The sequence below is a fragment of the Erythrolamprus reginae genome, chromosome 2 (assembly GCF_031021105.1).
Source record: "Erythrolamprus reginae isolate rEryReg1 chromosome 2, rEryReg1.hap1, whole genome shotgun sequence".
Classification (NCBI taxonomy): Eukaryota; Metazoa; Chordata; class Lepidosauria; order Squamata; family Dipsadidae; genus Erythrolamprus; species Erythrolamprus reginae.
In genome coordinates, this window is record NC_091951.1 from 202,024,275 (window position 1) to 202,040,446 (window position 16,172).

The 16,172-nt window shown below is 40.2% G+C and overlaps 1 protein-coding gene across 1 annotated transcript in view; it reads right to left on the reverse strand.

The window, feature by feature from the left end:
• Positions 1 to 15,285, reverse strand: part of FAM120C (family with sequence similarity 120 member C) — a 28,182-nt gene extending 12,897 nt beyond the window's left edge. Inside the window, exons 1-7 of the mRNA XM_070741282.1 lie at positions 14,470 to 15,285; positions 8,115 to 8,361; positions 7,415 to 7,497; positions 4,421 to 4,549; positions 3,745 to 3,847; positions 2,511 to 2,596; positions 368 to 684 (exon numbers count right to left, since the gene is read on the reverse strand). Of these exons, the coding sequence (XP_070597383.1) occupies positions 368 to 684; positions 2,511 to 2,596; positions 3,745 to 3,847; positions 4,421 to 4,549; positions 7,415 to 7,497; positions 8,115 to 8,361; positions 14,470 to 15,060 (1,556 nt within the window). The 5' untranslated portion in view covers positions 15,061 to 15,285. The remainder of the gene's footprint in view (positions 1 to 367; positions 685 to 2,510; positions 2,597 to 3,744; positions 3,848 to 4,420; positions 4,550 to 7,414; positions 7,498 to 8,114; positions 8,362 to 14,469) is intronic.
• Between the last annotated feature and the right edge of the window lie 887 nt (positions 15,286 to 16,172).

Below are 16,172 nucleotides of genomic sequence, written 5' to 3' on the forward strand. Positions count from 1 at the left end.
CTTCTCCCCGCCTTTTCCAGCCCTGTTTCCTCCAGGAGATTCCTAGAGACCCCATGAAGGCTTCTCCCTGCCTTTTCCGGTCACAGTTTTGGAGGCTCAGGTTTGTAAGTGGAAAATGGTTCTTGAGAAGAGGCAAAAAAATCTTGAACACCAGGTTCTTATCTAGAAAAGTTCGTAAGTAGAGGCGTTCTTAGGTAGAGGTACCACTGTACTGTCAATCTTTGAATGGGATTAAAATCAAGGAATTTTGTTTCTTCCAATTGCATGACAGCACAACTATTCAAGAGTCTCTCCTTTCCCAGGACAAAGAAACATGTCTGAGACCTGCTAGTTCTTCTCACTTTCCCCCATAAACTATTCCACTCACTTGGAATTGGCTCCATTGTGCTCTTCTCCATCGGAAGAGGAAGAGGGTGAAGATCCAGGCCCAGACGACGGGGAAGGTTTGGAACCCAGATGATGGTTAGGAAACTTGGCAGGACAGTTATCATAGGATACAGGCCAGTTGTTGTAGTGACCAGTCTTCAAGGCAGGATCTTCGTGGAAGGGCATTGCGTCCGCCAAGCCATGAGGCGAGAAGAGAAAACTGGACCCAGGACCCGGAAGGAAAGATGAGGAGGCGGCAATGCCACCATGTGGACCAGGTGGCTGGTACTGCATCTTTGGCCCCATTTGGGGTGCAAACTGGAGATGGGAGCAAAGAGGAGGGGAAAAGGAATGGCTGCAACCAAAACTATTTATTCATATCTAGGGAGCCCAGTAGCAGAGAAACTAAGCAAAGACCCCTAGTAATCAGAAGGTTTTGGATTAATCCTCTGGCATTTGTAATTAAAACAGGAACAAAGAGCAGACAAGAGCAAATTATCTGTCTGAAGCCTTGCATAACTGCTGTGAACCACAACAGTTAAGTGCCAGACTAAACCAAGGCAAAAAAGCCTCCAATTGACAGATAGGCCTTGGTTACAATGGCAAATGGGACCAGCATTTCCATTGCTAAGTGATGGGATTGTAATATGTGATCTCATGTGACCATATCATTTATCAAGAACAATCCAAAACCTCTAGAGGAGAATATGCAGACCAGGGGCAGAGGGATTTATTAGAGTATTATGCAAACATCCCTTCCAGCTCTTCCATTTACTTGTAGCAAGTTGGCAGAGAAAAATCACAAACTGCAATCACATGACCGCACGACACTGGAATCATCACACGTGCAAGTTGGTTGTCAAGTATCCACATCCCAGTCACATGACAATGGGGTGGGGAGGGGAGCTGAAATGACCAGCCATTGGAAGATTGGCTGTAACCACCATTCATTCAGCACCATCATAATTCTGAACGGTCACTGAATGAGTGGTCATTAGCTGAATGCTATCTGTGATTCTGAAATTATTCTGTACTAGAGATCCTATTACATGTTTTTACTCCTAAGAACATTTACAAATATGCAAATGCTTACCTCATATCAGAACCGGACAGAAAAATGTACCCCCTCCCCAAGGAAAGGAAAAACCTGAAAGTTCAAGTCATGTTTTTCAAATATCATGTGTTTATTATACACCACTGCCACAGGCACAGCTATGGTATACAGTGGTCCCTTGATTTTCGCAGGTTTGAACTTCGCAAAACAGCTATACCACGGTTTTTCAAAAATATTAATTAAAATTAATTATTTATTATTATTATTATTATTAATTCCCTATACCACGGTTTTTCCTGCCCGATGACGTCATATGTAATCACCAAACTTTCGTCCACCTTTAATAAATATTTTTTTTTATAAACTTTAATAAATAAACATGGTGAGTAATAATCTAAATGGTTGCTAAGGGAATGAGAAATTGCAGTTTCGGGGTTTAAAGTGTTAAGGGAAGGCTTGTGATACTGTTCATAGCCCAAAATAGTGTATTTACTTCCGCATCTCTACTTCGCGGAAATTCGAGTTTCGCGGGCGGTCTTGGAACACATCCCCCGCAAAAATCGAGGGAACACTGTAGTTGGACAGGCACAGGGGATTGTTTGGAAAATGTTAGCAAAAGAAGTTATGTACAGATGCACAACAATTCACTAATTTGCTCACTACATTCAGATAATGCAGTTCTCCTTAGCCGAGTTATATAGGCTTGTGTCCCATGAATGAGGCAAATTGATGTAGTAGCCTTTTAAATCTCTCTTCAGACTCAACAGCAAGGGGGATGCAATTTTCTGAATGATTCTTCATATTTGTAGCTTATATGACACAAGCTAGAGGGAATAGTTTAACCCAAGCTTCTCGATGCATTAATATCTTCTGTGCAGTGGGCCTTATAAACAAAAAGAACATTCAGAAATGATTTTTCCCACATGCCTGCTGTCTGTAGGATGCAAGCCAAGTTCAAGGATCTCAGTTTGTGTAGCATATATTCAATTTCCCTGTTGTAGCTTAGGCCTGCAAGGATCAACAGGGCTTTCTCTAACCCAATGAACATGGATGGAAATCTCACACTGAATTTAACATTCCGAGCACTTACCATAGCCTTCCCAGAAGGAAGTGATACCATTGGATTGCGATTCAGAGGTGGTGGCCCTCCAAAGTGGTTAGGCCCAAATGCTGGGACTGAAACAAAGAATTGGAACCTTGTTATACTTTAAAAAAAATAGCCCAACATTACTATCAGGATTCCCTGAGTGGAGACCTCTGACAATGCAGAATTCAATTAAATTGGTGTATAGATTTAAAAAAATAAAACACTCCAGACAGAAGTTATGCATGGGAAATCATATCTTCATTGTCTGAAGCATAATCAGTCTTGCCTTTTTTCCATTTTCTGTTTTTTAGAGTTGGTGCCCATGGGCAACGTTGGGCAACGTTATCCCCAAAAGTCTGAGCTTCAGATTCTTGGGATAGAGTAGAGGAAAACCTTAAGTCACAGAGAGTAACAGCAGGACACAATTCTACTGGCTGTTCTACATGAAACTGAAATTAGAGTGAAGGGTGTTTTTGTCCACCATTACCATTTATCTCTGAAACAAACCTTTGAGGAGTTTGGAAGTGCAGGATTAGAACATTATTTGGGAACTGTTTTAGGAGAGTGGCTTTCAACACACTTGACCAAGTTTCTTAGCAAAGGACGGTGTCAGAAACAGGACAGAAGCCAGACAAAGGGCAACAATATGGACTAAAAAGGCAACTTCCAACAGTTTATATCTAAAGGAGCATAAACTCCTTGCTGATTTTTAATAGATGACTGAATTCTTTAAGATACTGGGGTCATTATAAAGAATACTGGATCACGGGGCATTTGGGCCAATTGTATCTTAATTGCTTAAATATGTCCTTTGTACAATCTTTTTGCATTGTAAAATTAAACACATAATAGTAAGGACAGTTAGGACAACTATTAAGAATAGTGTACTATGATCTCTGAATGCAGGATCCAGGAGAGGCCCAGTAAGATTACCAGCATCTGGCTTGGAAAGGTGCTTTTGTGCCTTTCAGTAAACCATGAGACAAAGAACAAACAGAACTTCCAACTCGTTATGGCATTGTTTTGAAGAAAAAAACATCTTCCAGCCCTGCAGTTATTAAAAGGCACGAAAGCTCTCTTCGGGCCAAGAGAAGGTAATTTCAGAGTTAAATCCCGACCTGACCTCTCCCAGCAGAGGATGCTGTAAGGTATCAGGCAGGGCCTCACCTTCTTGGCCAGCGGGAGAAAACACGCTTGAGAGAGAGGTGAAGTTGACCAGCGTCGCCTGGATACTCACGAACATAGGGGGACTGGCCGGCTGGTGTAGGAGGTGCTTTCATGGCCACTGAATAATATTCTACTGCTTTCTTGAAACGTTCTATTTTATCTTCAGTCCTGGACTGGGGAGGAATGAGAAAGAAACGATGGAAATGACAGGAAAAAAAGTGTGCAGCAACAACAGCCTAGGATTCAGCGCGGAAATCCTACTATAGTTAGCTACAATGCTCAAAAAAATAAAGGGAACACTTAAATAACACATCCTAGATCTGAATGAATGAAATGTTCTCATTTAATGTTCTGTACAAAGTTGAATGTGTTGACAACAAAATGAAATTGATTGTCAATCAGTGTTGCTTTCTAAGTGGACAGTTTGATTTCACAGACGTTTGATTTACTTACAGTTATATTCTGTTGTTTAAGTGTTCCCTTTATTTTTTTTGAGCAGCATATATACTGTACACTACCGCCTCTATTCCTAATGAAATCACATAATTAGATTTATATTAATTATAGAGCAGAAGGAAAGAGCCTCAGGAAACTTGAAACTCATTAGATTCTATAAAAAGCAAAAACACTGAAGTTGTCTGGCATCACATCGGTTTCTATTTTCTTTCTTTTTGCAACTTTTATACTATATAAATATTATTAAGCCTGATACTAGTCCAGGCCCATCTCCATGATCCCCATCTCACCTGGGAGTGTTTAAAGACATCTCTCCCTATTACATCCAGGCCAGAGGGACTTTTGATGGCGCCGACATATTCAGATACAGCCTTGATGACCACATCACAGGGCGGGAGGACCAACTGGTGGGCACGCACCTAGAACCAACAAGAAGCACACACCTAGACAAAAGTTTCAATGAAGACAAAAGGTGACACAGTAGCACCTCTATGGTCTAATGACCTGAACGACTACCATTAGTCTAATTAGTGTGAAGAATAGAATAGGAAAATCCCCCTGTCTCATTGGTGGATGATCAGGAAATATTGGCATCACAGACTAACTCTCTCTATGAATTCCTTATGTCTGTTGGCTTATACTGGAACCTCAGCTTAACTCCTCATTAGGAGTCAGGATTTCACTTCAGGGTTTCAAGGCATTTATGTAAACATGCAATTTTCCAGAAGAGAACTCTCTCAATGAGATACAGTAATCTTGCTTATTAATGAAATGTTAAAATGTTGATTTAGAAACTGTAAAAACATAACAAAAAGCATTCTCCCAATGCCAGCCTAATTTCTTTAGGGTTGCAGAACGAGTCTCCCCAGTGACAGCTTCCTCTTTTCAAACCAAGAGCTGTCAGGAACCCTTCCTTTTCTAACCAAAATAATCCGGCTAATGCCTTTCTCTCAAATCAAACATCAGCCATGTATTTTGATTTTATTGTTGTAATTCTTTAAATTGCTTTAAATCCTCTGTATATTTATACTGTAACCATTATAATCAAATCTTCGCAATAAAAAATGATGTTAACTACGGTATTTTTAAACGAGGAAAGACAGTGCAGTTAATAGTCATACGGGGGATGCATTAGGATGCTAGCAGCATCAGACATGAATTGGCCGGTTTTTAAATTCATTCTCAGTGACCAATGTAGGTAGCCCTTAACTTATAACCATTCATTTTGTGACCCTTTCAAGTTACAATTAAGCTGGGGTGGGGGGAAGTGACCTTACAGTTATGACTGTCAAAACATCCCCTCTGTCATGTGATCAAAATTCGAGCACTTTGCAACCGGCATGTATTTACATGGGGCTACCTTTGAAAAGTGTTCGGAAACTTCAGATCGTGCAGAATGTGGCCGCGAGAGCTTCCTAGATTCGCCCACGTTTCTGCAACACTCCGCAGCCTGCACTGGCTGCCGATCGGTTTCCGGTCACAATTCAAAGTGTTGGTAATGACCTTTAAAGCCCTACATGGCATTGGGCCAGAATACATCCGGAACCGCCTTCTACCGCACGAATCCCAGCAGCCGATAAGGTCCCACAGAGTTGGCCTTCTCCGGGTCCCGTCGACCAAACAATGTCGTTTGGCGGGCCCCAGGAGAAGAGCCTTCTCTGTGGTGGCCCCGGCCCTCTGGAACCAACTCCCCCCCACAGATTAGAACGGCCCCTACCCCCCTTGTCTTTCGCAAATTACTTAAGACCCACCGTTGTCGCCAGGCATGGTGGAGTTAAGTTATCCTTTCCCCCTAGGCTACTACAAGTTATGCATGGTATGTTTGTGTGTATGTTTGGTTTTTTATAATAAGGGATTTTTAGTTGTTTTTATTAATTGCATTGTTCATGTTGTTTTACCACTGTTGTTAGCCGCCCCGAGTCTGCGGAGAGGGGCGGCATACAAATCCAATAAATAATAATAATAAAAAATAATAATAATTTACGAAGGTCGCAGGATTCTGGGATCATGTGACCGCCATTTGCCACCTCCCCAGCTAAGCTTCTGACAAGCCAAGTAAACATCAGCTGGATTTGCTTAGCCACCATGTCATCTGCTTAACAACAGTGGTGATTTAACAACCCAGGTAAAAAACAACCACTTTATTTAAGCAATGGAAATTCTGGTTCCAATTGTGCCTGTAACTCAAGGACTATCTGTGTAAACTGGAGGAGGTCAGACACCCTGAACAATTCAGTGACTCCATCTTTTGCAACTTTCCCTGCAATAACTATAGATAGTCCTCGACTTACAACCAGAACTGAGCCCAAAATTTATTTTAAAAATGTAAAACATTTGTTCAGAGCGTTTTGCCTCATTTCATGACCTCTTGTCACACAGTTGTTAAGTGAATTTGGATTTCCTCATGGGCTTTGCTTGTCAGAAGCTCACCAAAGCTGAACACATTGGACAGAGAAACTGTCATAAATACGAACCAACTGCCAAGCATCTGAATTTTGATCCTGTGACCAAGGGGATGCTGCAATGGTTGTTAAGTCTGAAAAGTGGCCATGAGTCACTTTTTACAGTGTCGTTGTAATTTTGGACGGCCATTAAATGAATTGTTGTAAATCAAGGACTACCTGCATAACTCTATTAGTCTCCAGCACATGTCACACGAAAGAGCATCAGGTTGAGAAGACTGCAATAATTCATGCCAGAAATGTGACCTGTTTATTCCTGCTCTATCTGTGGTTACAGCTGTTTCTCAGGAAAAGCTGTAGAGCTGCACAAAACTATAACTATAATACAGAGAAAAGGCAACAAAAATCTCTGGTTTTCCGGTCCTGTTAGACAAGCTCTATGAAATAAAATGCCCAATTGATTCTACTTCTTAAATCAAGTCTATTTTAGCTCTATTTCTTCCTATTAAGATGAAGCCTTCCATTTCTTTTCAGAATTGGCAATTGTGACACTTCAATTACACAATACACACAAACACACACACTGTTCCATTATCATCTTTTGTTGTATTTAAAGTGATCCTTCCATTTCAAAGTAACATTATTTGGGGAAAACCCATAGTTTCTTCAGGTAAACACAATATAAAAAGGCAATTTGTTTTTTAGAACTGGCTGCAAAGTTTAGGGGTGCTTTTTCTCTCTCCTCCCATTAGGATGTCATATTGGAACTCCAGAGATAGCTTAGAATCCAGACAACACTTGACTAGTTCTTTGGGAAATAACTCTTCTTTCAATTCCTGCCTTGTTGCCCTTCAAAAGAGGACAAGGAGGGGCATGTGTCACCTTAAGTGAAGCAAGTGGGTGGTCCGGTCCAAGAAGACTCCAATGGAAGGCAGCCAAGTCCTCATCTGGAAGAATGTGGTTCCCTGAGGGGGGAAAGGCACAGTAATATACAATCAGCAACAAGGGAATTCAAGCCCCCTCACTTCACCCAAAATGAAAATAAGCAGAAAGTGTTATAGAATTTAAAGTTAAAGATTTAGCAAATTATGTTTCGCAAGAAGAGAAAGATCTTGAAATGTACAGTATAGTGAGAATCCCAAATCTAAAACTGTGCAAACACAAAATCTGTACTCTTAATATTGAACTCCTAAGTACAGCAAAGTAATTGAATTATGTTGTTTTGGTTGAAACTGAGGCTTTTGGCAAATGGGAGGAAATTTGGGGGGGGGGGCGCGCGGGGGATTTTCCTACCTGTCATCCATTCCTCAAGCTCAGCACAGACTGAAGGATGGATGGCAGGCAGAAAAAGCCCCCTCCCCATTTTCCTCCCGTTCGCCCAAAAGCCTCCATTTTGAAGGCTTGTCCACAGCGCATCCAGGTCACCGAGTCTGCCCTGCTGCACTTCCAAAAAAAACCCATAAGACCACCTCGAAAATAAGCCCAAGTGCTTATTTTCAAGTCTAAAAGAAAATAAAACTTGGTCTTATTTTTTGAGAAACACAGTACGATCTATATGTAAGGTTAACCAGTTTCAATTTACCCAGCAAGGCAGCAAATATAGGAAAACTGCTCAGCTTGAGACCCAGCTGCTTGGCCACCTCCTGCATGAGGAACTGGTTAGTGGTGAGGTTTTTGCCATTCCAGCTCAGCTTCAGGGCATGGGAACTATAGTAAGAGGGGATGTTGCAGAGAGCGTATTCCGAGTCATGGGCAATTAGTCCATGAAAGCCATTCTCCCGGAAAAAAGACACTACTTCCTGATGATGGTCCTCCAGGCTCTGGAACACCTGAAATGAGTGAAAGGACAAAGATGAGGACAAATTACAAGGGCACATTTCTTTGCCTTAACATGTAATCAAGTACTTGCTTTGATATAATTTGTTCATTGATTTTATCTTCTTTTCCTGCTTCCCAAACCACCCTTCAGAAGATGGAAGATGGGGAGCATGGCATGGGAACACCCCAAAGGTCTTTACAGGAAAATACTTGGGGGGGGGGTCATGGAAATACTTTGGTTGTGTGCTACTTTGCAAACTGTGGATGAAGTGGGATTCTGTAGAGTCTCTTGTTAATTCAGACCAGACATAGGACTAAAACCAGATGAATTGAAATGCTAGGAGAAATACTGAGTCCGTTAGGAAAAGGGCGGCTTATAATTGGAAGAAGCAAATAAATAAAAAAGGAGACAGAATTTCTGAATCAGGATATGTTAAAAAATCAAAGAATGTGAGACTACTTAAGGTTATGATATTGGGCAATAGGTCTCCATTAAATGAAATTCCAGAGTTTCAAATAATATCCAAATTTCACTCCATATTAGAAGCCAAGATAATATTAGAAAATAAATATAGAATTAGATATTTTCTTTGGCATGTTTTTTCCCTGTGGATAAGAGAGGGAATAAGGGGGAGAAACCTAGGTACTGTATGACAGAAATTATACAAAAAAGCCAAACAGAAACAAAACAGGTGTTCCTGTTCAAGGGGAATTAATAGGAAATTGTGATTATTTATATAGGTAAGGGTAAAGGTTCCCCCGCGCATGCGTGCTAGTTGTTCCTGATTCTAGGGGACAGTGTTCATCTCTGTTTCTAAAGCGAAGAGCCAGTGTTATCCGAAGACACCTTTGTGGTCATGTGGATGGCATTACTCAATGCCGAAGGCTCATGGAGCACTGTTACCTTACCATCAAAAGTGGTATTTTATTACCTATTTTTCTACTCTATTTTTATGTGCTTTCAAACTGCTAGGTTGGGAGAAGCTGGGACAAGTAACGGGAGCTCATCTTCTTACACGGTGCTAGGGATTCGAACTGCTGACCTGCTGATTGATAAGCTCAATGTCTTAGCTACTGAGCCACCGCATCCCCTGATTATTTATATATTGTGTTTCAAATCAGGCTATTCAAAATAGAATAATATATACCTCTGTTAATCCAATCAACTATAAACCTATATAGATATTGTTCAATTCTTTATGATCAGATAGCATTGGTTTTTTTTTAAAAAGCTGAACAAATTAATGGAGGGAGGTTTTTCCAAAGTTATGAATCCTAGTAAGCAAGTATGTAAGAAACATACAGCCTATGAAGATTAAATGATTGAGGTAAATTGGTCTCTGAGCCCAGTAAGCTTGAAGAAATCTGCATTCTTCTTGTTGTGAATATGCTGTCCTGGATGCTAAACAAGTACTGCTATTTGTGTGTTTAGAACTTTTTGTTTGTAGCAGACTACAGTATTTGTATGATGGATGTTTGGTGGGGTTGAAAAATAGTGGAACCATCAAAAATAAGCAACTGAAACACTGATATATATTATTTTTATTCTACCACGTTTTAGAATTACCGTACTATTTTCTTCCTTGGCTGATAGCGGGGATACAGCCATTGAAAATACCATTCAAAATATAGCACAACCTTGGTTGTAAGGTCTGTTACAGTCAAATTATAGTCCTAGCTGGAAAAAAGGTAGAACATCAGAATTTCATGAGAATACTAAAAATGAAATTACAAGAGAGCAGAAGACTGTGGATCTTAAAGTCTTTAAGGCCATAATAAAACTAAATGTTACAGAATAAGTCTATGCCTCAGCTCAAAAAACACAAACTGTTTCTTCAAGGACTTAAAAAAAAGATTTAAAGGACCCAAAGGAGACATTTATTCCAAAGGTTTTCAATAGTATAACATCTCAGTGACTAGTTTAGCAAGTGTCTAAATTTCATAGTGCATATTTCGATTTCTAGCACTTTGTATTTACATACAGGACAATTAAGATGTAATATGCAAATCCAATGAAAGACTTTGTAATTAGTTTTTGAATCCAAACCACAATACCTGGTTCAGGATTTCTTAGAGACAAAATTTCAAATAAATAAATACACAAGTAAAGACAAATTTGTAAAAACTCAAATTCCTTTCATTTTTCTACACATCTCTAAATACAGAAATCCAAGTCAAAAGAATTGCTTCAGAGTTATTTAAGACATGAATGTATCCAATGGATATTCTGATTTCCCTTAATTCCTTTCCCACATTCCCCAGCTTAAAAGTAGACACCATAGTACAGTATAACCATGTGCTTTGAAGGTCCATTCTTTCTAGTACAAGTAGCCCTCAGCTTACAGACCTTTGTTTAGTGACTGACCATTTTTCATCGTTATGATCACTGCAGCATTCTCCATGATCAAAACTTGAATGCTTGGCAACTGGCATCTATTTCTGATGGTTGCTATGTCCCAGGGTCATGTGATCACCTTTTCCGATCCCCTGACAACCAAAGTCAATGGGGAAGCAAGTTTCATTGAACAAATGTGTTACTAAATTAACAACTGCAATCATTCCCTTAACAACTCTGGTACGAAAGGTCGTAAAATGGAGCAAAATTCACTTAACAACCTTCTTGCTTGGCAACAGAAAATTTGGGCTTTATTGTGGTTGTAAGTTAAGGGCTATCTGTACCAAATCTATATCATATGGACTTTACTATTAACACAAAGCAAGAAATTATTTGTACATGTAGAACTGGTACTCTAGAAAAAAAACGAAATATAAACTCTTAATGAAATATGCTCTAGCTAACATTATCAGAATCTAAAACAAATCAGTTTGTTCCCTTCTTGAATATATTCAAGTTGAGTATATTTAATTCCTCCTGATTTCAAAAATTCAAGTACACAGTTCAGTAAAATGTGATTCAATTAACCAGATTATACCCAATCTTTTAAAATGCTTTTCTAAAGATGCTCAAAGTGACACTGTAAACAGAGACATGCAAACAACTGATCATATCATAAGTATTTAAGTTCCTTATATTTCAGGTCAGCTGTTTCTAATGCTTCTTCAACCTCAGCTAATTTTCAGGCTTTTGCCTGCAAATTCACACTAGGTCTCAAGTAGGTTATAGATAACTATATGACAGAAACTAATTAGGATGATGTAGTCACTGAAAGTATAAGTCAACAATATCCTATCACATAAATGATAGGATTTACAATGTGTCTGGATTTAATTTGTGAAGACAGTGAAACTCCAACTCCCCATGGGCATGCGATTCTGCAGCACCGGTATTCTTTAAATGTGAAAAAACTTGCTGGATCAGCCCTTACAAAGGCCTGATAACATATAAGAACATGTAATGCCTAAATGTTGGATATACACTGATTTTAAGCTTGCCTTTACTTGCTTTGCATTGAAATTTTAAGGTGTGTTATTATGCAAGAAAAAAATGGAATTTTCATGATTTAAGAAACTTCTTGTCTTTTATGATACACCTGTCCTTCAAAATGATATATTTTGTCATCTTCTAACATTGCTGAATTGTTGAAAAGCAGAAGCAGGATCCTCACCTGCTTGTGATCATCAACTGAGTGATGGCTGAGGGGCAAGGATTAGCCTGCTCCCTCTCATACTGTGCTTATGCTCCACCAAATTCCCTAGGCCACACTTGATGCTAACTTTCTATTCTATTTTTTCCCTACAGCACACCCTGGATAATAGCATCTCAGCTCTCCCTTCAATCAAATCTCTTATTCTTGTACAGTTTACCAGAAACAACAGATTATCCCAGAGAATATCAATGACTCTTCCCAATTTACTAAAGATGTATAGTCAGCATGTACATGCACAATATTAAAATTATACTAAGATGTAAAGCAATCTGTCATTCTTTCCTTTTTTTTTTTTAGTGTGTTGCCATTATATCCCATGCTGGAGGAAAAGAGCAGGAGGGAGAAGAGGAAACTATGATAATCCAAAAGCTTTCTGACATACAAAGCCTCATAAGGCATTGGTTTATGTTTCTGACAGGATTGGCTACAGTACTTTTTATACTGACAGGCTTTTATAAACAAATCTTTCTTCAAATCCCACCATTAATATATCTGACAACAACAGGAAAAACATATGTTTGCATGGTGGGGAATAAACCTGTTGAAGTTAAATCCCTTCCAATTATACTACAGAAGTTGATTTAAAACCTATTCTTTTAACATAGCCTCCTAAGAGTTAAAAAAAAACTTGTCCTGGTTTTTTTTAAGTATTTGTATAGTAAGCTGATCAGAATAATTCAGAAGTGGGGAGAATATAACTTTTCTAAAGAAGAGGTAGAAATAAATTCCCCATTCTGTATAACAAAATATTTGATGAAGCTGTATAATGTAACAATTATTTTACATCAGAATTGTGTTAAGTCAAAAAGTGTGGATATTAATCCTCATGATTACCAGTTACTGTAGAACATATTTTTCCCCACAATGGAATATTAATGGATCTTATAATTATATACTAGTATTTTTATTCAAAACATGAATATTTCAAGATATTCTGACTAAGAAAACAAAAAGAACCATTTTAGTTCAGTTGGAAGAAAAAATTACAAAATTACACAAAGATATAAGCTAAGATATTTTGCTTTTCTTAAGCTCCTAATTGTTCAGGATATATTTAAACATATGATGCAGTCTTGTCATTATTTTGGGCCAAAAAGTGACAAATGTATGTATTACTACAATAGAAGATTCTTATGCTGAGGTCTGCTCTGCACAGCTTTGAATTAATACATGTTTCTTTCAAATGAATGTATACCAATCACTGCAGCTTCAAAAACATTAACACTCATTCTGAGGGAAAGAATAATCTTACACCTTAAAAATTAAGGGGCAGTTTTGTTATTAGTATGTCATGGAGAAGAGATACACTATTGCAGGCTTATACCTCTAAAGTATAGATTCTAAACATATGACTCAGAAAGTAATGATATAAATTTGATAAACAGCTGTTTACGAGTGGCTTGACAACATATTACTACACCCATCACAAGAACCTCATTTGACACACCCACACCTCAAGCCCTTATAACAGAAGAAAACTGACACTGACATCCCCTAAACTCTGCTGAAGATGTTATCTAGGCCTGGTAATGAAATGTTCAGAAATCAACAGAGAAGGAACCTTCACTCTCAAAAGCGTATTATTATTTAAGAGCGACAAAAGGCTGAAATGGTAAAAAATAAGATGTGTTGTATGGACAAGACAGCAAAATCAAACTATACAGATTCCTTTACAAGGCTAAACTGAATGTACCACATTCAGAGAAATGAAATATTTATTTCTTATATGCACCTTGATTCAGATGCTATTTTTCTCACAACAGAACTGGAAAATAGCCTGAAGGACAACTGAAAATCAGACATCAGAGATTTTAGCAACATAAATAAGGAATGAAGATTTAATTACACTTGCTGCTGTGAACAGATTGCACATAGACATAAAATTTGTATGGATAAATTTAGTCGAAATATGGGACTCATTTGTACAAAACTATAGTAAGTTTAAAAAACACCATACAGTATCTATAAAAATGTATTATAAATGAATATAAATTTGTGTGTGTCTGTATTTACATTAGATGATTGTATACAGAACTGTATTTTATTGCAACATTATACTTAATTTCATTTTAATGTATGCCAATTAGTTTACATTTAAAGTGACAATAAAGTTATTCTAAGTCTACTTTATATTTTTTCTGCTGTTTGAAATAATTTAAAGTATTTGATACTATATTTTTGTCTTTTTGTGCCTGTTTTTATTCCTTTTCTATTTTAAACACAATAACTTTTTAAATTAAAAATAATTTTATTCAAGGGAGGAAATTAAACATTAGTAGGAATGCTTTTCAGAAATGCCAGTTGGGAAAAGCAAACAAAATAAATTTGAAATGGAACAAAGCTTGCAAATTAATGCGGTTTCAAAGAAACAATACTTCCCTGGAAATATGGATAAAATTAAATCTCATTGGAGCAATATAGTAAGGCAAGATCCAAAACAGATGGTCAGAAGAAACAAGAATCCTATATTGATACTAAAAAAGTGTTCAAGATTACCATTGGAACCCTTACCTTCACCCGGAATCGAATCATGGCCAGACGGACACAATGCCCCAAGCAGGCAGGTGGAAGAAACCAGACTCGGGGTGGCGGGGTACCTTTGTTGCCCACATGCCCTGCAATTAGCTGAGCTGTCTGCCTCTCAGCCTGGGCCTTCCTGGCCCACTCGGGCAGCCTCTCTTTTCCAAGACCTCCATTGAAGATGACAGCTAGCTCCAGGCCACCTTGGTAGAGGCAAGCCTGTGAGAGGGCAGCCAGGTAACCCACCATGGCATTCCACTGGCCCCCGCACACCCAGTCGGTCTGGTAGCCCCCATACAGACGCTGCAAAGCAGAATCAGCATCCACCAGAAGCCGAGCTGGGCAGGGCGCCGGGGGGGGAAACCCTCCTGCATGCTGGGCGTGTGGGTAACCCCCAACCATGGGGGCCAGCCCCGGCACAGCCCCAGCGGGATGGGGATAGCCGGCCGGTGGGTGGAAGGTGGCACAGTAGGCAGGGCCCCCGCGGCCCCCGACAGCCCGTGCCAGTTTCAGGAGGTCCACGGGCACCACTGCCCCCGGGCATCGCTTTTCCACGAACTCTTGGAAGCCTTGCACCCCCATGCTGTGTGCACCGCGGTGGGGATTCGGCCCACTTCCACTGGGGCCGAGCAGGGAAGGCTGAGGGGGCTGGCACCCTGAAACCAGGATCTGACACAGTCCAAGCTGCTCCAGCCCCCGGGCTGGGCTTGGCTTCTTTTACAGTTCCCAGATCTCAGGAATGGATGCAACCGCCATGTTGTAGCTTTCTTCTTCTCCTCCTCCTCTTGCCTCCTCCCTCTCTTCAGTGTAGACGGCAGCTCACCGGGAGTTGTAGTTTTGCTTTTTATCCGCTGTCCTATTAGTCAGTGCAGAGCGGGACTACAAATCCCGAAAGAACGCAAGACCCGCCATGTTACAAAGTTTTCTTCGCGGTAGCCTGGCGTCGCATAGGTTTATGGGGCTTGTAGTCCCATTAAAGAAAAGAGCCCCTCCGTTCATATCGACATAAGCGGTGGAAAAAGTAGATCAAAACTACAACTCCCGAGGACTTCAGACGTCCGCCATGTTTTTTTAAAGAACCCGTCTTTCGTGACGTTATAGGGCCACATGGTAGGTGCAGAAGTTAAAAAAAATATGATTGCAAACATGGCGTTGAAAATACTACAACTTCCAGCAATCCCTGCGCATTCACGTAAATCCGTCCTCATTTTTTTTTTTGGCCTCTGCCACGTAGGTGCCCTCTACCGCTCCTAGGGAGCACGGCGTAGTCCTGCAACTCGGGATGAGAGAGACAGACACCTAAGAAGGGAAAAAGAACGGCAAGATTGAATAGAACTGCGCCTCCGCCATATTAGCGTGCTTGGCATGCCGGGAGATGTAGTCTGTGTCGTCCCCCCCGGGTTTCAGACGGGTCCCAGGCGCCATGTTGAAAGGAAGAGTGACATGGTTTTCAGCCCCTCCTCTTTTTCTTAAAAACTCGCCGGGCCTACCTATTCTCTTTCGCACCCTAATTTACTCGGATGTAAATAACCCCTCCGCTTCCCAGGAGGAGAAGGCGGCGGAGCGGCCTGGCTTTTTTCCCTCAGCTTCGCGCCGTTTGCCACATTTTGGCAACGCGGGAAACGAAGCTGGCGCCACCTGGTCGCGCGGAGCAAGCACACACACCCCCGCCGCCGATAACCAGCAGCGCCCCT